This window comes from Bos taurus, chromosome 9, assembly GCF_002263795.3.
Source record: "Bos taurus isolate L1 Dominette 01449 registration number 42190680 breed Hereford chromosome 9, ARS-UCD2.0, whole genome shotgun sequence".
NCBI lineage: Eukaryota > Metazoa > Chordata > Mammalia > Artiodactyla > Bovidae > Bos > Bos taurus.
Genome location: NC_037336.1, coordinates 14,869,769 through 14,894,638, shown reverse-complemented (window position 1 = coordinate 14,894,638; position 24,870 = coordinate 14,869,769). Strand labels below are relative to the sequence as shown.

At 40.4% G+C, this 24,870-nt stretch overlaps 1 protein-coding gene across 1 annotated transcript in view; it reads left to right on the top strand.

The window, feature by feature from the left end:
- The first annotated feature begins 1,253 nt into the window (after nt 1-1,253).
- TMEM30A (transmembrane protein 30A) overlaps nt 1,254-24,870 on the top strand; it is a 43,603-nt gene continuing 19,986 nt past the window's right edge. Inside the window, exon 1 of the mRNA NM_001075223.1 lies at nt 1,254-1,592. Coding sequence (NP_001068691.1) covers nt 1,356-1,592 — 237 coding nt within the window. The 5' untranslated portion in view covers nt 1,254-1,355. The remainder of the gene's footprint in view (nt 1,593-24,870) is intronic.

The window sequence follows — 24,870 nt, the reverse complement described above, 5'->3', positions numbered from 1 at the left end:
GCAGTCCATACGACTGCAAAGAATGGGACACAACAGATTAGCATGCATGGAAGCAAACTAAATGTCCATCAACAAACAAATGCAAAAGAGTTGATACACACACACCACACAATGGAATACTACACAGCTATAGAAATGAATGAAAACTTGTCATCTGCACCAACTTGGACAGACTTGTAAGTTATTATGCTAAGCAAAATAAGTCAGACTCAGAACGTTTAAATACTGTATAATATCACTTGTATAATCTAAAAAAGTAAAACTAGTGAATATAACAAGAAAGAGAGAACAAACCAGTGGTTACCCGTGGGGAGAGGGAAAGGAGGAGGGGCAAGATGGGGGCAGGGGATTAAAATGTACCAATTATTAGGTGTACTTTACAGCATAGGGAATATCGCAATGTTTTTTAATAACTATGAACGGGGCATAACTTCTAAAAGTTGTGATTCATGTTGTACAATAACTATATCTCAATTTTTTTTAAGACTTAAATCAATATGCAAAAGATAAACGTGGACATAGGATAGATCATTAATGTGGAACAAGTCAGAGCAACTACAGGCGTGATAACAGGGTAAACCCAGTCACATGATTTATTCCTGAGAACATAAAGGTCACCAACCATATACATCCCACTTAGTATTTATCCTCGCACTTTGAGTGGAGGTTTATTTTTTTAAGTAGACAAAGTCGTGGTTTTGTAACTCAAGCAAATACTGCCAATGCCACGAGGTTCAGGCTCTGTGTGGCCTTTTCAATGCTGCGCTCCCCTTCACAGAGGACCTCGAAGTAAAGGAAACACCTAGCTGGCGTTGAAGCCATCCGCCCCTTGGCTGACGGAAGCAGTGCGGGCCGGGCGGATCCGTCAACCACCTGAAACAGCCGTCGCCATGATACCAAAAAGAGCGGACAGGTGTGTGCGAACAGAAGCTTCCGTGAGCCGAGTGGAAGACACGCTTATGGCGCAAGCGCCGAGGCCTCTTCGCCCCACCCTCCCCAGGGCCGCGCATGCGCCGACGTAGCTTCACGCTCTGGGGATAGAAGCCTTCACTTTGTCGTCACAGGACAGATGATCAAGGTGCGTCCGCCTTTTCCCTCCCCCTTCCATCCTCCTCCCTTTCCCCCTCCCCTTGTCCCTCAGTCTTCTCCCTCCTTCCTCTCTCCCTCCCTCTGGCGTCCCCCACCGACTCTCGCTTCCGGTCGGCGGCTGTCTGCGGAAGGGTGTCCCGCCCCTTCCGCCTTTACAGCGGCAACAGCGGCGGCGGCGGCGGCGCCTGCGCGTCTTCTGTCAGGGTCAGCAGGCGGGTGCCCTGGGCCGTCCACCTGCGCGTCTCGGAGCCGCGCCCGGGGGGTCGATGGCGATGAACTATAACGCGAAGGATGAAGTGGACGGCGGGCCCCCGTGTCCTCCCGGGGGCACCGCTAAGACCCGGAGACCAGATAACACGGCCTTCAAACAGCAACGGCTGCCGGCTTGGCAGCCCATCCTGACGGCTGGCACGGTGCTGCCCACCTTCTTCATCATCGGCCTCATCTTCATCCCCATTGGCATCGGCATCTTCGTCACCTCCAACAACATCCGCGAGATCGAGGTGAGCGGAGGGGAGGCGACGGCCGTGCGCGTTGGCGCCGCCGGGGAGCGGGGTCCCTCCTTCCTGGGGTCTCGGGGGTCAGGCGGGTCCTGCCCTTCCCCACCTTCTGTCTTCCTCAGTTTCCTCTTTCTTTTCCTACGGGTTTTTCTGAATTTGCAGTTTTGCCGGCGCTTTCTTTCGCTGTTTATCCAGTTAGGGAATGACTCTTTGTAATGCACAGTGTGGGTCAGGGTAAGAACGCCCCTTTGATGGGCGGAGGTTAAAAAAGGAAAAGAAAAGAAAAGGAGAAGTGGAAAGAAGTTATATGGAGATCAAACTCCAGGAGAGTTGTCACGGTCAGAGTGTCACTTATCTGTGGGGATTATCCCGGGTCACGGATATCAACACCTTGGCCGTTGTTGGGGAAAGGACCCAGGGTCAGAGAGGCAGTGATGATTTTTATGTAAAGAAGTTGCCATGTGGCAGATCACGTATTAGGACGTGTGACCGAAGTGTGTACAGTACTTTTCACGTTGAACTCACAGATGCTTTTACTTACAGGGCGTATTACCCGTTGAAGGTAACGAAGCTCCAATTCCGGTTTTACTTTTAGGTTACATTGATTAATAATCATGCCCTACATTCGCCCTCGTCCCCTCTCAACCCTCCCCACCCCGCCAGATTTTAAACTGAAAAAAAAAAAAAAAGTCTGTGACCACACACGGAGAGTAATTTGTGAATTATCTCCTGAACGTGTTACTGTTATAAGGCATGATAGAGAAACTTGGGGAAACATCTTGACTTCTGTCAGAGAAACCATCATCGTAATATAGTATCTGCATACAATCTGCAGTGGTGAACATAGGTTGGTACAGAATGTAAATACTTTGTGTAGATGTCCAGTATTAAACATCTGCTCATCCTCTTTTCTTGATTATCTGAGGGTATTTTTTCTCTCTTTGAAAGGGGAGGAACGGGTACAAAATTCTCTCACTTTTTTTCTATCAGTTATGTCATTTTTTTCCCTTTTTAATTTTACTAAATACTTTAAAATTTATGGATGCAATTTAATAGGGCTTTCAAAACAACTTTATTTCAATGGCAGGAATAGGCATACTTTCCAATTTAATTAACAGTGTTACCTGTAAAAGCACAATCATTATATTTTTAGTTGTACAAGGTGTGCATTTCTGTGTTAGTAATAAGAGTGTATGGCATAGTTTTAAAATCTTTTACTGAAAGTTCATTTTCAGTTAATAATAAAGTATCACAGTATATTTTTTCAGTCTAATGCTCTGTTTTATCATTTTTATCTCCTAGTAGTCCTTCAGATGTAGTAGTACTTAGTGTTCTCCCAACTGTATTGTGCTGTGCTGTGTTGTGCATAGTCTCTCAGTCAGGTCTGACTCTTTGAGACCCCATGGATTGTAGCCGGCCAGACTCCTCTGTTCATGGAGATTCTCCAGGCAAGAACACTGGAGTGGGTTGCCATGCCCTCCTCCAGGGGATCTTCCCAACCCAGGGATCGAACCCAGGTGTCCCTCATCGCAGGCGGATTCTTTTACCGTCTGAGTCGCCACGGACGCCCTAAACCTAATTATTAGGACACACATACCAGGATGTGAGCACAGTGGTGTAATACAAGGGCCATGGGCTCTAGGCAGGAGTCAGGCAGAGCTGGGTTTAAATTCCAGCTCAGCTATTAACTGGCTCAGTTTGTTGGAAAACATAATCTCCCTAAGCCTCAGTTTCCTCACTTGTAAAATAGGTAAATAATGCCTATTTTTGTGAACTGTGAGATTTAGAAACAAGATAGATAATATTCCTGGCACTACATTTATACACTAGTTACTATATTGTGATGTCCACTAATCAGGAGATGAGAAATGGAGTCAGAGGGGTTGGTATTTGCTAGTAAGCTAGAAAAGCATTGTAAAATTGAGACAGAAACCAAACTTGGATGTCTTGATTTTCAGTCTTATGCTTTTACACTGCACTGGGATCCTTATATCTATGTTTTTAGTGGATATTAAGATGAAAGCAGCAGTAGTTTGGAATTTATATGATGAGTATTTACTAAATTATCAGAACTCAATTTCTGTCAATATTTACTATGAAGGTAAATGTTAACTTTCTTTAAAACTTTTGGATTCTGAAATAAAGTTCTTCACACTAGTTGATGAAATGGAAAGTTCTTAAATAATTCTCATGTATGTAATTCTGATTTCAAGTTGTCTGAAGAGTCTGATGTAGCTGGATCTAGTTAGAAGGGCACTGAAGTTGAGTCAAGGCATTAGAGTCCAGCTTCTACTCCCTAGTTTGTGCTCTTAGGCATATTTTTGAGTCTCAGTTTTCATTTCACTTGAAGAGCTGAAAGATTCAGACTAGATGATCCCTTAGAGGCCTTGTTCAACTTTAATATTGTGTGACTTCCAACTTAATGTGATTTTAAGAAAAATGCTGCATATTCAAGTTGTATCACCTTTGAAACTAGAGGAGATGAGAATTAGGAATGATTAGGAATTTTGTACCAGTGCTCAGATACAATTGTGCAAATAAATTTTTAAAAAATTTGTTGATTATGTAGAGAATTGGTTCTGAATTGAGCCTGGAGTTACTAGAAGAACCTGGGGAACTTCCCCAAAGCACACATACTTGTTTCTGACTGCTCCTCACCCTTTGTGAGTCACTAGTTTAAAGTTGAGGGTTATTAAAAATAAATATGTAAGAAGTTCTTGGCAAGATTCACTTCCATACTACACGTTGCTTATATCTCTTTAGCTTATTTTCTCATTTTTGAAAATTTTAAGGACTTTAATTATTACACTCATCTCACACGCTGGTAAAGTAATGCTCAAAATTCTCCAAGCCAGGCTTCAGCAGTACTTGAACCATGAACTTCCAGATGTTCAAGCTGGTTTTAGAAAAGGCAGAGGAACAAGAGATCAAATTGCCAACATCTGCTGGATCATCGAAAAAGCAAGAGAGTTCCAGAAAAACATCTATTTCTTTTTTATTGACTATGCCAAAGCCTTTGACTGTGTGGATCACAATAAACTGTGGAAAATTCTGAAAGAGATGGGAATACCAGACCACCTGACCTACCTCTTGAGAAACCTGTATGCAGGTCGGGAAGCAACAGTTAGAATTGGACATGGAACAACAGACTGGTTCTAAGTAGGAAAAGGAGTGTGTCAAGGCTGTATATTGTCACCCTGTTTATTTAACTTCTATGCAGAGTACATCATGAGAAACGCTGGGCTGGAAGAAGCACAAGCTGGAATCAAGATTGCCGGGAGAAATATCAATAACCTCAGATATGCAGATGACACCACCCTTATGGCAGAAAGTGAAGAGGAACTAAAAAGCCTTTTGATGAAAGTGAAAGTGGAGAGTGAAAAAGTTGGCTTAAAGCTCAACATTCAGAAAACAAAGATCATGGCATCTGGTCCCATCACTTCATTGCAAATAAATGGGGAAACAGTGGAAACAGTAGCTGAGTTTATATTTCTGGTCTGTAAAATCACTGCAGATGGTGACTGCAGCCATGAAATTAAAAGACGCTTATTCCTTGGAAGGAAAGTTATGACCAACCTAGACAGCATATTCAAAAGCAGAGACATTACTTTGTCAACAAAGGTCCGTCTAGTCAAGGCTATGGTTTTTCCAGTGGTCATGTATGCATGTGAGAGTTGGACAATAAAGAAAGTGGAGCGCCGAAGAATTGATGCTTTTGAACTGTGGTGTTGGAGAAGACTCTTGAGAGTCCCTTGGACTGCAAGGAGATCCAACTAGTCCATCCTAAAGGAGATCAGACCTGAATATTCAATGGAAGGACTGATGCTGAAGCTGAAACTCCAATACTTTGGCCATCTGATGTGGAGAGCTGACTCATTTGAAAAGACCCTGATGCTGGAAAAGATTGAGGGCAGGAGAAGGGAATGACAGAGGATGAGGTGGCTGCATGGTATCACCAACTCAATGGACATGGGTTTGGGTGGACTCTGGGAGTTGGTGATGGACAGGGAGGCCTGGCGTGCTGCGGTTCATGGGCTTGCAAAGAGTCGGATTGAACTGAACTGAAGGACTTGCATTGATGTATTCTATCAAATTACTAGGCCAAAGGAGACTCGTCCAGTCAGAATGCTTTTGTAATATCGCTTAAACTGCTAAGATCAGAAATCCAGACATTTTAGGTATAAAAATCAATGGGTCTTCATCTTTTTCCTGGGAGGATTATACAAAAAGTTACTACTCTTGTAAAGCATGTTGGAGTCCCCTAAAAAAGGTATTTAGAAATAGATTATCTCCTCTCATTAGGTTTATATATCTTGTTTAGCTGGGTTTTAGATTTTCTATTATCTAATGAGATAAAATTTTTAGAAAACTAAAGTTGTTAATTTTTTCAGTCATAAGAAAATATTTTAAATATTTAATACCTCATTAAAACTAAGATTTAATATCTTCATTTATTATTAGCAGGAAGGAATAAGTATTTAATGTGGCAGTTGTAAGAGTCAGGAACATCTCTCTATTAATACCATAAAGATAATATTTTTCTAGTTGATGGTCCTTGTTTTTGAGGCAGAGATGTTAATTTAATAGTGCTAACCTGAAAAAGAAAGTGAAAGTCGCTCAGTCCTGTCTGACTCTTTGTGACCCCCATGGTATTCTCTAGGCCAGAATACTAGAGTGGGTAGCCTTTCCCTTCTCCAGGGGATCTTCCCAACCCAGGGATCAAACCCAGGTCTCCCTCATTGCAGGTGAATTCTTTACCATCTGAGCCACAAAGGAAGCCCAAGAATACTGGAGTGGGTAGCCTACCCCTTCTCCAGGGGATCTTTCCGATCTAGGAATAGAACTGGGGTCTCCTGCATAGCAGACAGATTCTTTACCAACTGAGCTTTCAGAGAAGCCCCTTCTATCCCTGATAGAAAGTATTCTTAACTTTTGCAGTTTCATACGTTTATCAGTTTAAAGTTATATAGTTGTAAATTAATGGTTAGAATCAAATGAGGACATTATTTGGAGTGATAGCATAAATTTAGAACTAAATATTTACTTCAGAATTAATATTGTCAAAGTGTTGTGTTCAACCTACATTTGCATTTCAAATTTTAGTGGATTAGCACTCCCACCCCCATGCAAACATGCTTGATTGAGAAACCCTAATTCTCTTCCTCTTCACCTTATTATTGTTTCATTTATCACCCTCAACTCTGTAATTCTGGTTATTTTCTGTTTCCTTAGTTTCTGACAAAAATAGATTTTTATCTTTTGATTTTATGCTTGTGTAATTTGAATTCTTGGGGCTTTCCAGGTGACTTGGTGGTAAAGAATCCACCTGCTAATGCAGGAGACTGGGATTTGATCCCTGGGTCAGAAAGATCCCTTGGAGAAGGAAATGGGAACCCACTCCAGTATTCTTGCCTGGGAAATCCCATGTACAGAGGAGTCTGGCAGGCTACTGTCCACAGGGTCACAAAAGAGCTGGACACGACTTAGCAACTAAACAACAACTTAGATTCTTAGATTTAAGGATTTCAAAAGGATCTTCTGTATTTAGTATTCTTTGTTTATACTTAGCCCATAGCTAAGAGTCAAAGAAGAATAAGTTGCTTTGTAGACATGATTGTTAAAATTTAGATAGTTCATGTTAAGAATTATAAAGATTTTAGTAGACAAATGAATTGCAGTTGGTTAGAAGTTGACTCTTGGAAATGAAGAGATTTTTAGCGTTCCTGTTATTTGTTTCTCTTGTAACTTTAGCATTTAGGGCAATGGTACGGGGAGGGAGGATGGTGGGGGGTTCAGGATGGGGAACACGTGCACACCCATGGTGGATTCATGTTGATGTATGGCAAAACCAATACAATATTGTAAAGAAATTAGCCTCCAATTAAAATAAATACATTTATATTTAAAAAAAAAAGTAAATACGGCTAGCCAAACCATTTTTGTGAAGCCCAGGAACTGAGAATGGTTTTACAGATGGACATTTGCAATTGAGTTTGATGATAGAGGACACTAACCTTGAACTCCAATAATATGAAATGTTATCTCCCCAAAATAATTTTATTCTTACTTGTAGACGTGGGTCACCAAAAAATTGTACACATTTGTTATTATATTTTGAACTCCATCAATTAAAATCTGTTATATAAGAACCTATATAATATCCTCAAATTTACCTCTTAGTTTGCAAAGCCTAAAATATTTACTTTCTGACCCTTTACAGAAAAGAACTTCCTGTCCTTGACTTGGAGTTTTAAAGAAACATACTGGCAAATTTAACATTTGTTACAAAAATAGCAGTGTTTAATTTATACATTCTAATCCTCAATAATCTTTCAAGGTAGGTGTAGTGATTACTGATTATTGCTTGTATTCTACATTCTTTGTATAAATAAATGTAGAATACCTTAGTTGAATTTACCATTGATCTTGGTACAGGTAATATTATTGTCCATGTCTTTTTACAGATAAAGTTTAAGCAACTAAATAAAATTGCTTTTGAAGTTTTTACTTCAGTTACCTTTTGTCTTCATTAGAGCCTCTAGAAAGGACAACTAATTTCTTTTATTTATTTCTTATTTTTTAATTTTTATCTTTTAAAGATGAATTCTTTAGTATGAAATCATTAGTTCGAAGGGTACTTAAAATGTTGTTTTTAAATTTAATCTAATTAATACTTAGAATGGTTTACCTTATTACTCAGCATTTTGTTGAGTGACCTGTTTAAGTCTTACATTGATTTCCTTTTAAGTCAGACTTACATTCGAAAATGGAAGTTCTCCAGCTCTTATACAGGGTACAAATGGCATGTCCTTCAAAGTCCTCCTTTCCCACTGCATGAAATCCAGTCAGCTTTCTTAAGAATGGAATGCAGTTTCAGAATTACTAAGAATTGTCAGTTTGATTTAGGAGAACAATTATAGTGGTAGCAAAAACAGAGCTGAGAAATATGATAACTCTTAAACTAGTCATCTCCATCTGTTGTTCTGTTTTGCCTCTGGCTCTTTGTGTTTTGAATTTAAGCTGCTAGGCAGGTCTCCAGCTTGTTGTATTCTGCACTGTGCCTTCTATGCTTTTGACATTTAATAGGCATTAATTTTTAAAATAGGGGAACTATAGTTCCTCTCTTACTCGTAGCATCTTTCTTTCTAGGATAAGTTATGGATTATTACCTTAAGTATAAGCTGTTTCTTCCCTAATTTTATTGAGGTTGCAATTGACAAAAATTGTATAGATTATATAAATTATATATTTATATAGTTATATATATTGATACATATACATTGATATACATTGTGAAATGATCACCATAATAAAGCTAATTAACATGTCCATCACTTCCTATCAGATCAGATCAGTCGCTCAGTCATGTCCGACTCTTTGCGACCCCATGAATCGCAGCACGCCAGGCCTCCTGTCCATCACCAACTCCTGGAGTTCACTCAGACTCACGTCCATCGAGTCTGTGATGCCATCCAGCCATCTCATCCTCTGTCGTCCCCTTCTCCTCCTGCCCCCAATCCCTCCCAGCATCAGAGTCTTTTCCAATGAGTCAACTCTTTGCATGAGGTGGCCAAAGTACTGGAGTTTCAGCTTCAGCATCATTCCTTCCAAAGAAATCCCAGGGCTGATCTCCTTCAGAATGGACTGGTTGGATCTCCTTGCAGTCCAAAGGACTCTCAAGAGTCTTCTCCAACACCACAGTTCAAAAGCATCAATTCTTCAGCGCTCAGCCTTCTTCACAGTCCAACTCTCACATCCATACATGACCACAGGAAAAACCATAACGTTGACTAGACGAACCTTTGTTGGCAAAGTAATGTCTCTGCTTTTCAATATGCTATCTAGGTTGGTCATAACTTTCCTTCCAAGGAGTAAGCGTCTTTTAATTTCATGGCTCCTCTAGGCCCTCCTGCGCCTGCGCAGCCACAGCTCCTTGGACGTGGGGTTGGTCCATCACTTCTTATAGTTACTCTCATATTAAAAAGACAAGTGATAACAAGTGTTGGTGAGGATATAGAGGACAAGGACAGGGACAATGGAGTGTAAATTGGTGTAGCTATTAGGGATAAGAGTATGTTAGTTGCTCAAAAAATTAAAATACAGAACTAGCATAAGATCTAGCACTCCCACTGCTGCTGCTGCTGCTGCTAAGTCGCTTCAGTCGTGTCCGACTCTGTGCGACCCCATAAACGGCAGCCCACCAGGCTCCCCCATCCCTGGGATTCTCCAGGCAAGAACACTGGAGTGGGTTGCCATTTTGTTCTCCAACGCATGAAAGTGAAAAGTGAAAGTGAAGCACTCCCACTAGGTATGTTTTAAAGAAAATGAAATCAGTATTTTGAAGAGATACATGCACTCGCATATTCACAAACTTTGTTTTTGTATCCAGTGGATTTTATTACAGTTTGGATGTTAGGCCAGGCTACCTTTGAATTTTAGCTTATGAAGGATATAGTGGGGTTTTGATGATTAAAAACTCATAGACTGAGTTAAATTTATCAAGAGTTTTAATCAGCATTGAGCATTTTCTATATGTAAAGTGCTGCTCTGGGTATAGTATACAACAGAAAAAAGCTTGTGGACAGGGCCTCCTTTTTTTTTTTCTTCCAAGTAGTGAGCCCTTCTTAGAAACCTGACAGAGTCTTTTGGAGGAGATGAAGCATACACATAAAAGGAACTGCAAGCATTGCTGGATGAGTGGCACAGATAGAATGTGCCCTAGAGGTCCAAAGAAAGACAAGATTACGTGTCTCCAGTAACCATGGAAAACTTTCAGGTGGGCTTTGAGCTGGAACTTGAAGAATAAATAGCACTTCTAAAGAGGAGGTTGGATGCATTCCAAGAAAGCAGATTTATATGAGCAAAATTGTAGTAGCAGGAAGTCAAAAGGTGTATAAAGTTGGAGTGAGGGTAAATAAGCTGATGCTAGGTTGGAGAAGGCAATGGCACCCCACTCCAGTACTCTTGCCTGGAAAATCCCATGGACTGAGGAGCCTGGTAGGCTGAGGTCACAGGGTCACTAAGAGTCTGACACGACTGAGCGACTTCACTTTCATTTTTCACTTTCATTCATTGGAGAAGGAAATGGCAACCCACTCCAGTGTTCTTGCCTGGAGAATCCCAGGGACAGGGGAGCCTGGTGGGCTGCCGTCTGTGGGGTCACACAGAGTCGGACACGACTGAAGTGACTTAGCAGCAGCAGGTGGTGGATAGACTAGGTTTTTGATGGTAAAAGATGATGGTGTCCACTGTAGAATGGTTGCAGTGAAGAGCAGTTAGATTTAGGATGTATAATTAAAGTAGAGCCAAAAAAATTTTCTCATGTGGGTGTGTAGCTGCTGCTGCTGCTAAGTCACTTCAGTCGTGTCCGACTCTGTGTGACCCCTGTGCGACCCCATAGATGGCAGCCCCCAGGCTACCCCGTCCCTGGGATTCTCCAGGCAAGAACACTGGAGTGGGTTACCATTCCTTCTCCATTGCATGAAACTGAAAAGTGAAAGGGAAGTCACTCAGTCGTGTCCAACTCTTGGCAACCCCTTAAACTGCAGCCTACCAAGCTCCTCCATCCATGGGATTTTCCAGGCAAGAGTATTGGAGTGGGGTGCTATTGCCTTCTCCGGTGGATGTGTAGTGTGTGAGATAAATTGTAGAATCAAATCTAACTTGAAGATATTTTGGTCTGCATTGGAATGATGGAATTGTAATTTTGTAACCAAGCATGGGTTTGTATGCCAGGTTGCAGAAACTGACAGCAAGTATTTGCAGCAAAATGTAGGGCTTTATTTGTAGAGTGCCGTGGAAGGGAGTGGGGGACAAGCCACTCCAACCTGGTCTGTGAGTTGGGGCATTTCTTAAAGAAAAGAACAAAGAGGCCGAGATTAACGGTCATCTTCTGACGTTTCTTTATTTGCAGTTTTGAGGGTCAGGATGTCTCCGGTTTACAGTGTTCTGGCCCCGTGATCTGTGGCTCAGGCATCTGTAAGCTCATCTTGTCCCGGAGAAACAGCCTGAGTTGGTGTGTTAATCACATGTCCATAACAGCAGTTTTAGTACAGCAATTATGTTATCAACAACCACTGTGATTTTAGTCATCTGACTCTGGTTGATTAGCATTCAGCTAGCACAGGCTTGAGGTCAGAGGGGACAAGAAAGGGAAAAGTTTCGGATAGAGAGATTGATTAATCGTAAACTCAGGGAACACGGTTTTAGGGGGACTTGGCTTCAATTTATCAAGATGGGGAAGACCATAGAAACAGTTTTAGTGTGATAGCAGGGTTTGGGAGGTTAGAAGCTGAATAAAGAGTTCTCTGTTTTTCACTCGTTACAGTGAGATGGCCTTTTAAACATCCAAATTGGAAATAATGAGAAGACAACTAAATAGGGAGAAGGTTGAGACTGGGGTTAAGTATTTTGAGGTTTCATCAGTGTAGATGATATATAGAGACATAAGATAGAATAAAGTTATAAGAGTTAGAAAAGGAAGAACATCCAAAGAGAGCCATGAGGAACTAGCAAAGGAGATAGAAAAGGAACAGCTAGTGAGATAAGAGAAAAACAAGGGAAATGTGGTGGTCTGCAAACCAGTTTCAAGGTAGAGCACGTGATAACTACGCCCAGGGCTGCTGCTACTAGTTCATGTGAGCGGAAAACTGGAAGCTGACCTCTGAGTTAACAACATGAAAAGCAGCTCTCGTGCAGTGAATGGAGTCACCATCCATGTGGGTTTCAAGCCAGAAACCCTGAAAGTCTCACTTGTCATCATCTTATCTCTAGCCACTAACTTCTGTAGATTTTACTTTCTCTGTATTTTTTGAAACTTTTCCCCCCTTATCTCTACTGCCTTTTTCTTAGTTTATGTTTTTCATATATTTCTGGGTTATTGTAATAGCATTTTATTTTTCTAGTTGGCATCTTCTTCAGTCTTGCTGCATGTTATTGCCAGAAGCGTGCAGGCTAGTCTGAATATTTAAAAGACTGGTCTGAATATTTCATCTCTTGCTTAACATTTCTTCTATGTCTGCCTGTAGCATTCAAGATAATGTTCAAGACCCTTAACATGGAATGTAATTTTCTTCATGATAGGCTACTTTCTTTTTCTGTGGCCTCATCTCCTACCACTCCCCTGCCCTTTGCTCTAGTCATGACTATTGCAGTTTATGAAATGTGGCATGTTGCTAGATAAACCTGAAATGTCCTTCCTTTTCTTGTTCTACCACAGTTTTCAAATTTCATTCCTATCCCACCTGATATATTGAATAAATGGATGCTTCTCTCAGCTTTCATAAGGACTAGCTTACAATCTGTCGTAACATTATTGAATTATATTTTTAAATTACTAATTAACATAACTTTCTATCCCATTATTATGGAAGTTCTCTTATGACACGAATGATGTATTTTTCCATTATATATTATCATCCTGGCATCTAATAGAGATAGTTCCTGGAATCTAATAGAGATCTAAAATAAATTCTAAAGATGATGCCAAAATTTTGAGTTTGGATGCTTGGGACAGTGGTGGTACCATTTATAGGCATCAGAAGACCACTGTTGGGTGTGAGGTTATGGGAGTCAATGAACCATGACTATTTTTTTTTTAACTGAAATTTTTAGTGAAGTGTAACCCCCCAAATTAACAAGTCACAAATATCTGGCTTAATTTTTAAGAGCTCACCATGGATTTGAAATACCATGGAGATGGTAAGAGTTTCCAATGATAAGGAAGAAATTCAACCAAAGGGATACATCTAGGAATATGAAAATGGGACTTGAGGGTGGACATAAATGTATAGTGTGTACATTATAATGTATGAAATATGATATGAGGCCGCACGAGGTTATTGTCAGAAAGTAGCACTGGAGACAAAGATAAAAGCCACTAATATTTGAGTATCAGTTATATGACTGTATAAAACAAAGTTTTATGTAGAAAAGACCTGTATTTCCTTTAAATAAAAGCCCTAGTTTACTCATACTGATTGCTTATCTGTTCCTTTTATCTACCCTCTTGTATAGATTGAAGCATAATTAGCAAAGCCATTTTCATCAGTTCTGTCCTAGGCAGTTTTTATAACTTGATACTTCAGTAATTGTTTTAAGGGGTAAACTAAAACTTCATGTTGGAATATACTTTTTTGTTTGTAAAAATGCATTAAATGCCAGATGTAAAAACTTTGTGTGTGAAACTTAGTATAACAAAATGCTATTTCAAACTCTGAAAGTTAAGATGTTCCTGAAATGACAGGCACCTTGCCATAACCATGTTGTTGTTTTGAATCTGTATTTTAGACGAAAACTATGAAGATTTGCTGGTACTGTTTAAAACATCAGCATATTCACGAGTGGTGCCAATTTTATTTTAAAAACATAATGTCTTTTAAATTGACTTCCATGTTTCCAAATGATTGTACAGTAGGAGCAGGAGCAGTCTTATACAAAGAACAGCGATTTTGGAGTTAGATATGATTATATCACTGTTACAGATTGAATTGTGTCCTTGTGAAAGATATGTTGAAACCTTAAGTCCGAGTACCTGAATGTGACTTTATTTGAAAATAGAGTCTTTGCAAATGAAATCAAGATGAGGTTATTCTGGTGGGCTCCTGTTCAGTATATCCATCTGGTGTCCCTGTAAGAAAAGACAGGCCTAGAGTGAAGATGATGTGAAGAGAAGACACAGGGAGAATATGTAGCAGCAGAGGTGGAGGTGGTGTGATGCAGCTGCAAACCAAGGAATGCTGGCCATTGCCAGAAGCAGGCAGGAGGCAAGGACCATTTCTCCCCAGGGTCTCAGAGGGAGAATAGCCCTGCCGGCACCTCGAATTCAGACTTCTGGCCTCCAGAACTGTGAGAGAAGAAATTTCTCGTGTTCTAAGACACCTAGTTTGCAGTAATTTGCTTCACTAGCCCTCAAATCGGAGAAGGCGATGGCACCCCACTCCAGTACTCTTGCCTGGAAAATCCCATGGATGGAGGAGCCTGGTGGGCTGCAGTCCATGGGGTTGCTAAGAATTAGACACGACTGAGTGACTTCACTTTGACTTTTCATTTTCATGCATTGGAGAAAGAAATGGCAACCCACTCCAGTGTTCTTGCCTGGAGAATCCCAGGGACGGGGGAGCCTGGTGGGCTGCCGTCTATGGGGTCGCACAGAGTCAGACACGACTGAAGTGACTTAGCAGCCCTCAAAAACTAATAGTCATATACTAGCTGATTGGTTCTGGGCAATCATGTAACCTCTGAATATCAGTTTCCTCTGTGAAAGATTAAAATAGTTCTGGCACTAAATAGACATTTGGGAAATAATAACTAGTTTTTAAATTTTTTTTATTGTTATGATGGTTTGCATATTACTTAATTCATTTATCATTTCCACATGTGAGATTGACTTACTGATTGAATTAGAAGTAAACACCTTTTCTGTAGTTCCCACTCAGATTCTTTAACCTACAGAAACATGCAGCAACATTTCATACGACTCAGAATTTTATTGGGATATGAAGGATTAAACTTGTTCTGTAACTATCAGTGTAGAACTAAGCTTTTGATTTTTAAAAGAACTAATTTTCAAAAATAAAATGAATTAAAAAAATAATTCAACTGTTAACTTTTAACTGACTCTAAATAATTTGAGTATGTGTCGACTGAAAAAAAACCATCAGCCCTGAAGTTGTGAGTTAAGTTTTGTTTGCAGGTCTTACTGAGTATTGAGCCCAGGAGACAGCCTCTCAGCTCTGAGGTACTGTCCTCGAGGTCAGGAAGGAGCCAGGATATACAGGAGTTTAGTCCCCAACTAAATCCCGAAGAAGAGACTGACACTGAAAGCTAATGCTTTTAGTGCTTTTCTGTGTATCGGAAGTTGCAAGAGTCTGGGCTCATTGAAATTATTCCTTAGATGGGCATCTTGACTATCTCAGGCCAGTATCTCAAGCACAGAATGCTTCCTGTTTTTCCTCCATCCTGAATTTCCTCAGGGCACACCATTGGTGGGCAGATGCCATGGGTAATTGCTTGATGCTTATAGAACCGGGATTGGGAGGCAGCATTCCCTGTCCACATGTCGATGTGTATGTCTTTCCTCTACCCCCTTTATCTGATGAGCATTTTTTAAGGGAATTTTTCTTCTTGAGGTATTACCTATTGAATAAAAAGGAAGCTTTTTATTTTAAATGCTTTTAAAAATGTTCAGTGTCCCAGAATATCCTGCTTTCTTATTGTGCCCCCTTTTTCCCCCTCTCCTCACTCTTCACAGTCCTTACCCACCTTCTTTCTTACTGGGGCCTGGGTTGTACAGATGACCTCATCTATAGTCATAAAAACATCTGAGAGAGCTCAGTGCTGTCCCTCATTCTTGAGTCTTGAGTTAGAAGCAGTGTAAATTAAAGGCAAGAACATGGTCCACTGCTCAGCCTGTACAGCCTTCTCTTTTTGTGGGAGATCTCTTCATAACAAAGGGAGAAGTTGGCTTCTGTGGTGTCACACCAGTGGCACTGGTATGACTCACAAATCTGAAGCACCTGCTGGAGGCACCTAGGGCAAGGTTAACATCGTGACCTCCCTGTCCCCCAGCTCTGTTTGCCCTGCCTGACGGGAACTGAGCCAGCTTTGTTTTTGTGGCTGGTGGTGCAGCATCTTGTGTGTGCGGCTGTGCCGGTGTGAGGGTGCTGTCTCCTGAAGCTTCTGACACCGCTCTTTCTAAGAGCTCTGGGGTGGCTCTCTCCACAGCTCTCTCCACCTGGACTACAGAGCCACACTGCTCTAGCTTATAGTGACTCTAGTTACAGAAGCTACCCCTTTAGCTTCGACTCTGTAATCCAGTTTCATTTTTCTGTTTTCTGAGACTTAAATTTTCCGTACTACTGATTGTCAACTGTTTGGTAAATGGACACTATAGAAAAATTAGATGCTTTAACTGGTGAACTCCTAATTGATTCTCACATCTGTAATGCAGAACTTTATGTCCCAAATTCATGTACCTTGGCTTTGTTCATGTGTTAAGCCCTCAGTTAGAGATTGTCCCTGTTGGTACTGTCTCCTTGTAGGTAACATCCACTCATCAGTCCTCATGGAGAAATTGCTGGATACTGGATTAAGTATGAGTTTCTATAGGACTTGTATTTCTTTTACCGAAACACCCATTCCATTTCAGTGACGTGTGTTTTGTCACTGTGAGCTGCATGTGGTTAGATATTGGGCTGAGTCCTTCTTGCCTGGAAAACACAGACATTCAAGTAAATATTAAGTTAATAAGTGATGCTTTCCTGACTGCATTCAGGAAGAAATGAAAGTCATATTTCTTAGACTCCTTTTTTCTAATCTGTTTTCATGCAGGTGTTTGATTATGTTAGCCTCTTCTCTCTCCTTTTACTTATTTCCTGCAGGACATTTTGAACAGTCAGGATTACTTAGCTTTCCGAGGCTTTGTTGCCAGCAACAGTAACCAACTGTGGGTACCTGATGGGGGAAAGGATTTACTGGAGGGAGATTGGGTAGGTCTCACACTGAATAGGTGGGAGGTCTAGAGGATCAGGTTCAGAGACCAGAGGAAAGCAAGAGAAGTTTGGAAGCAGAAACAGTGGCTCAGATGCCACAGCCGCTGTTTAGTTCTCTATTAGATTACTGCTTCAGCTGCTGGTCTCATGACACCCACTCGACTCTGATTTTGTGGAGATTCAGTCCTCTAGTCTGTATCAGGCTTGATCCAAATCTTATGCTTTTTGCTTGGCTCCTGGGGTTAGGATGTAGAAGGACTCAGTTGCTCTCTTGGCTTCTGAAGTGGAAAATAGAGCCCTGCCTGCCTCCGAAACTCTCAACATGAATTCCCCAGTGCTTGAGAGTGTGTTTGGGTGCTGGGCAACCTGATTAGCAACAAAAGTAAATCACAGATACTTTTCTTTGTTCTTATAATCTGGAGGCTCTGAGTTTGTGCATCGAAACGATGGTATTATTCCTTGTGTAAGAGGACATAAGATGGTGCTAAGAACATAGATTTTAGAGAAAGTCAGAGCTGGGTTTAAATTCTTGGTGGGTGATACTGGGAAAATTACTAAGCCTTCCTAGGTTAAAATAAGGAAAATAAAAATTAATTTTGCAGGAAACTATTGTACATTTTAATGAGTTGATGTGTGTTAAGTACTTAATGTCAGGTACTTAGTATATACATTTGATAAACAGTAGCCTATAAAACAGAGCATGTTCTTACGGATCCAGTTTACCTTTTAGCGTTGTCTCATTTCCTTCCAATGTGAAAACTCGCCACAAATCCAAACTGTTTATGCTCATTGTCCTTAAATGTACCTGTGGGTCCTAGCTTCATGCTTCTCCACATGGCCCTCTTTTCCATCTTTTTTTCCTTTTAATGGCTCATTTCAAATCCTCTTTTCTTTGAAAGTACTAGTCCATCTGGTACTTACTGTCCTCTGCCATTCAGTTTAGCACTTAATATTATACTTATTTTCTCTGTGTGTTAACCTCTGATGAAGTAGTCTTCTGGAGGGCCAAGGGAACTGTTTTTGTGAAGAAGCAGTTTAGTAGAAGGAACATTGGACTTCGAGTCAAACATTCTTGCTTCTAGCATAGCACCAGCTCTTGCTATTTGCGTATCCTTGGGCAAGTTTCTGAATGTGTTCTCTTTATGTAAAATGAGGATAATACTTTTAGGATTTTGGTGAGGATCAGATGAAATATACGTTTAATAGAAAGGACTGTGTAAACTGTACATAAAATATTACTTTTGCATCTGCCTTGTACTTCATGTCATGTGTTGCAGATAGAAAGATTTAAAGTGTTAATGATAATTTTTTTTACTTTCAGAATTTCCTGAAATCAAAGACATGCAATTTTTTTGTATATTTAAAAAAAGTATAATTAAAAGGTTATGATGAAAATGTTATAGCTATCCTTTGATTTTGTAGAAGTATAATTTAATATTAAGCAATCAGTTCAGTTCAGTCGCTCAGTCGTGTCCGACTCTTTGCGACCCTTTGAATCGCAGCATGCCAGGCCTCCCTGTCCATCACCAACTCCTGGAGTTCACTCAGACTCACGTCCATCGAGTCAGTGATGCCATCCAGCCATCTCATCCTCTGTCGTCCCCTTCTCCTCCTGCCCCCAATCCCTCCCAGCATCAGAGCCTTTTCCAATGAGTCAACTCTTCACATGAGGTGGCCAAAGTACTGGAGTTTCAGCTTTACCATCATTCCTTCCAAAGAAATCCCAGGGCTGATCTTCAGAATGGACTGGTTGGATCTCCTTGCAGTCCAAGGGACTCTCAAGAGTCTTCTCCAACACCACAGTTCAAAAGCATCAAAATACTTGGTTTAAAAATACTTAAAGTTTTAATATACTGTAGTAGTGTAATTTATTAGATTTCATATTCCATCCTTTTGTTTTTGTTCAATTAAATAAAGAATATATCTTTGTTTAATCACAACTGATCATCTTTCTTTCCCCCTTTGCCTTAGACACCAATTTGAAAGAGAGTGGTTTAAGAGGTTTCTGTTCAAAGCCAAACCAAACCATATATGGTAATAGGCCCAGCTGGCAACTTTTTTTTTTAATCCTAAATTAGACTTAGAAGAGACAGAAGATGTGTAGAGATTTTTAAACAAAAAATTGAAAAAAAATTTAATGTATTTTAATATAGATTTTAAGTATAGTTTATTTTTCTAAATGGTCTCATCTTTTCTCTCATCTTGTCAACATCATAAAATTTGACTTTTAAGTGGAATATTTTACATGAATAAGCCCTGGGTAGAAAGCTGTGACCCCTCAAGTTTAGTGAAAAATTATATATGCTTTGCCTGTTCTCATTTAGGAGACTTGTGTTTATTAACTTGTTTTAATTACATGCCAAGCCTGTCTTAGATATTTGTAGTGAATGAAAATTTTCTCTAAACAAAGTGTCATTAGTAAGTAGGCTTTGATGGAGAACATTTCAATAGGTTGTATCAGAATTTGACAAAACAAAGTTTTATTAAGCAGTTTTATGATTTTTGAAAAGCAGTTAGGTGTAATTGTTTTAATTTTTAAAAAACTTTTGTTGGAGTATAATTGATTTACAGTGTGTTTCAGGTGTATAGCAAAGTTAATTGTTATACATAAATTAATTTTTCACCTTCTTTACCCATATGGGTTATTATAGAATATTGAGTAGAGTTCCCTGTGCTATACAGTAGGTCCTTTTTGGTTATCTATTTTGTTGTGTACAGTAGTGTGTCTGTGTTAATCCCAAGCTCCTAATTTATCCCTGCACCTCCCTACTCCAGCGTTTCCCCTTTGGTAACCATAAGTTTGTTTTTGAAATCTGTGAGTCTGTTTCTGTTTTGTAAATAAGTTCATTTTTATCATTTAAAAAATTAGAGTCCACATATAAATGTTATTGTATAATATTTGTCTTTGTCTGACTTACTTCACTTAGTATGATAATCTCTAGGTCCATCCATGTTGTTGCAAATGACATTATTTCCTTCTTTTTTATGGCTGAGTAATAGTCCATTGCATTTATGTACCACTTTGTCTTTAGCCATTCCTTTGTCAATAGACACATAGGTTGCTTCTGTGTCTTGGCTATTGTAAATAGTGCTATGAACATTGGGGTGTGTGCATCTTTTTGAATTATGTTTTTTTCTTGATATATCCCCATGAGTGGAGTTGCTGGATCAAAAGATAGTTCTATTTTTAGTTTTTTAAGGAACCTCCATACTGTTTTCCATAGTGATTGTACTGATTTACATTTCCATCAGTAATGTAGGTTTCCCTAGATGTTGTAATTTAATGCTTTATTTTCTATATACAGATTTTAACCTTTTTTTTCAATTATGAAAAAAAATTGAATATCCACATAGCAAGTTTATGTGCTCAGTTTCAAATATAAAAGTCAGTTGGCTTTTTTTTTTTTACTTTATTAAGGTAAAGGTAATTACAGTTGCTAATGATAAAATTCTTACTTATCACAAGAGTGATAAAACAGATCCCAGTATGGGAGAAAAAAGTTGTTAGAAGGCATATCTGATAAAGGGCTGTTACCTAAATATACAAGGGACTCTTAATAGTCAGCAATAAGCAAGTGAAAAACTCTATTAAAAAATAGGCAAAAGACCTAAACAGACACCTCTCCAAAGAAGGTATGCAATACCCTAATCAGCCTAGACCGCTACAATGGCATGTTGTAAACTAGGTGACTTAAATAGCAGGTACTCATTTCTCACAGCCCTTGAGCGAGGGATGTTTAAAATCATGGTGTTTGTAAGTTTGGTTCTTGGTGAGGACCCTCCTGGTTTGCAGGTGGCCACTTGCCTGCTGCCCTCACCACAGCAGAGAGAAGGAGCTCTGATTTCTTTTCCTCTTCGTAGAGATATTAATCTCATCATGGGGCCCTCACCATCCTGACCTCATCTAAACCTGATTATTTCCCAAAGGCCTCAGCATATGAATTTTAAAGAGACACATTCAATTCATACATTCCACCCTTGTGCTCATGCACAATACTTTTATTCCATGTAATCAGCCCCCCGAATCTCTTCTGTTTCCAGCATCACCTTTAAAGTCTTCTAAATACCATTTTAATGAGATAGGTGAGACTCAAAGTATGATTCATCCTGAGGCAAAATTTCTCTCCAGCTGTGAACCTGTGAAACCAGATGTGCTTCCAAATACCATGAAGTAACAGACATAGCTGCTGCTGCTGCTACGTCGCTTCAGTCGTGTCCGACTCTGTGTGACCCCATAGATGGCAGCCCACCAGGCTCCCCTGTCCCTGGGATTCTCCAGGCAAGAACACTGGAGTGGGTTGCCATTTCCTTCTCCAATGCATGAAAGTGAAAAGTGAAAGTGAAGTCACTCAGTCATGTCTGACTCTTAGTGACCCCATGGACTGCAGCCCACCAGGCTCCTCCGTCCATGGGATTTTCCAGGCAAGAGTACTGGAGTGGGGTGCCATTGCCTTCTCCAGAAACAGATAATAGCACAGACACTCAAATTTGAAAGGGGGGAATAAAATGAAAAGGGTGATGAGTTCCAAGCAGATCTCCAAAACTTAGCAAGACAAATATCATCAGATCTTAAGGCTTGAGAAGGCTCTTAAGGCTTGTTAAACCTCTTTGGTTTAACACTCTGCCTTTGGGACCCACTAGGGTAGAAATCCTGCTTCAAAGCTCTGGGTTGCTGCCAGCCGGTCTGTTGAATTCCTTCTCCAGTATGAGATGAGGATGTAGCCCTGATGGTCTTAGAAGTCATCTCAGGGATCATTCTTCTCTTCTTTTGGAGAATCAGTAGCACATCAAGTAGAGAATGGCTCTGTGGGCCAGTCCTGTAGGATCTGAGCAGTTCCTCAGCTTGCCTTCCTTCTGCTCCTCCTCTCTCCCCTTCAGTTCACACGGCAGTGTTTCTGCTAGAATGGCCGATTACGTCCATGGTTCTCATGCTCACTCACCTCTTTACTGAATGGTGTTCAGCTTAGTATTACCTTAGTTGTACCCTTAGTATTCTTTTCAGAGCATGCTTTCTGATTTTTTGTGGTATGGATAGGTTTGAGAATTTTTCCAGATCTTAAGTTTTGGTCCCTTTTTGCTTAACATTTTTTCTTAGTCCATTCTCTTTTCTCCCATCTTACTATTAATAAGCAGTCAGGTGGAACCAAGCCATTCTTTGAACACTTTAATTCTTTAAATATCCAGCTTCATCCTTCCACAAGTGCTACATTCCACAAAACACTGGATCACAGTTTAGTCAAATTCTCTGCGCTTTATTGACAAGGATCATCTTTTTTTCATTGTCCAATGATGTCCATTTCTAAGACTTCACCAGAGCTGTCTTTTACCATCCATGTTTCTACCAGTATTCTAATCATGTTTATTTATTAGCTCTCTAAGGAGATGGAAGCTTTCTTTTTAACTCTCGTCATTTCTTTCTAAGATCTCACCAGAATCACCTTTAATATTTATATTTCTAGCATGCATCTCAAATCTCCAGCCTATACCCATTTCCCAGTTCCAAAGCTACTTCTGTCTTTTTGAATATTTGCTGAAGCAACACCTCACTTCTCAGTATAAAGTCTGTCTTAGCGTAAGCTGCTATTTTAAAAAATGTATAGACCAGATAGCTTAAATAACACATTTATTTCATACTGTCTTGGAGGATTGGAAGTCAGACCAAGGTGCTGGCAGATTCAGTGTCTTCAGATTCTTCACCCTGAAGAGAGTGAAGAAAGACCCTCCTCCTCCTGGTTTGTAGATGGCTGCCTTCTCACTTTATCCTCCCATAGCAGAGAGAGAAAGAGATTGAGAGAGAGAGCGTGCATGCAGTGTACACAGAGGCAAGCACTCTGCTCTATTTTTTTCCATCTCGGAAGGATTCTCATTCCATCTTGGAGGCCCTACCTTCATGACCTCATCTAAACTGAATCCAGTGTTCCCACCTCCAAGTTGTATTGGAAATTAGGGCTTCAACATATAAATTTTGGCTGATTCAAACATTTAGTCCATAATTTACAGATGGCAAGTAAACATGTGAAAGATGCTTGACAGTATCATTCAGTTCAGTTCAGTTCAGTCGCTCAGTCGTGTCCGACTCTTTGCAACCCCATGAATCGCAGCATGCCAGGCCTCCCTGTCCATCACCAGCTCCCGGAGTTCACTCACATTCAGTCTATCGAGTCAGTGATGCCATCCAGCCATCTCATCCTCTGTCGTCCCCTTCTCCTCCTGCCCCCAATCCCTCCCAGCATCAGAGTCTTTTCCAATGAGTCAACTCTTTGCATGAGGTGGCCAAAGTACTGGAGTTTCAGCTTTAGCATCATTCCTTCCAAAGAAATCCCAGGGCTGATCTTCAGAATGGACTGGTTGGATCTCCTTGCAGTCCAAGGGACTCTGAAGAGTCTTCTCCAACACCACAGTTCAAAAGCATCAATTCTTCGGCACTCAGCCTTCTTCACAGTCCAACTCTCACATCCATACATGACCACAGGAAAAACCATAGCCTTGACTAGACGGACCTTTGTTGGCAAAGTAATGTCTCTGCTTTTGAATATGCTATCTAGGTTGGTCATAACTTTCCTTCCAAGGAGTAAACATCTTTTAATTTCATGGCTGCAGTCAACCATCTGCAGTGATTTAGGAAACTGCAAATTAAAACAACGAGATACCACTGCACACCTGTTAAAATGGTGAAAACCCAGAACATCAACAGCATCACATGCTGGTGAGGATGTGGTGCAAAAGGAAGTCATTTATTGCTGGTGGGAGTGCAAAATGGTACAGCCACTTTGGAAGACAGCTTGGCAGTCTCTTACAAAACTAAACATAGTCTTACAACGCAATCCAGCATTTTTACTCCTTGTTATTTATGTAAATAGGCTGAAAATTTACATTCACACGAAAACCTGCACATGGATGTTTATAGCAGTTTTACTTGTAATTGCCAAAACTTAGAAACAATCAAGATGTCTTCTGTGGTACACCAAGAAAATAGAATAATCTTTGATGCTAAAAAGAAATGTGCTATCAAGCCATGGAAAGACAGAGAAATCTTAAATGCATATTACTAAGTGAATGAGATAAATCCAAAAAGGCTACATGCTATATGATTTCAAATTATGTGCCATTCTGGAAGAGGCAAAACTATGGAGACAGTAAAAAGATCCATGGTTGTCAGGGGTACGGGTGAGGGAAGAATGAATAGGTAGAGTGCAGAGAGTTTTTAAGGTGTGAAACTATTCAGTATGATACTGTGATGGTGTATGTATGTCATTACGCACTTGTAAAAGCCATGGAATGTGCAACACCAGGAGTGACTCTTTTAAGGTGAACCATTGCCTTTGGGTGATAATGATGTAAGATTACAGGTCATCATTTGTAACAAGTACATTTCTCTGGTGAGGGATATTGATAATCAGGGAGATTGTGTCTGTGTAGGTCCAGGGAGTACATGGGAACTCTGTAGTTTGAACTCAGTTTTGCTGTGAACTTCAAACCACTCTAGAAAATAAATTCATATAATGGAAAAAATTTTCTCATTTTAGCTGTTAGGTCAGGTCTTCTGACATCTGCTGGTGTATTGCAGTTCAGTTGTGACACTGACCACCTGAGTTTGTGTCAGAGTCCACGGGTGGAAGGGCTTGGTCTCCAGCAATACATCTGAGTACCACTCATACACCAGCTGCAAGTCAGGCTCCCGGGCAACCCATACTTAAGGCCAACTGGCTACAAATACGGGAGTTCCGAGTCCCCCTTGCCTAGACCTCCCTCACTTCACACGCCAGGTGCAAGTTCAGACATCTCCAGGC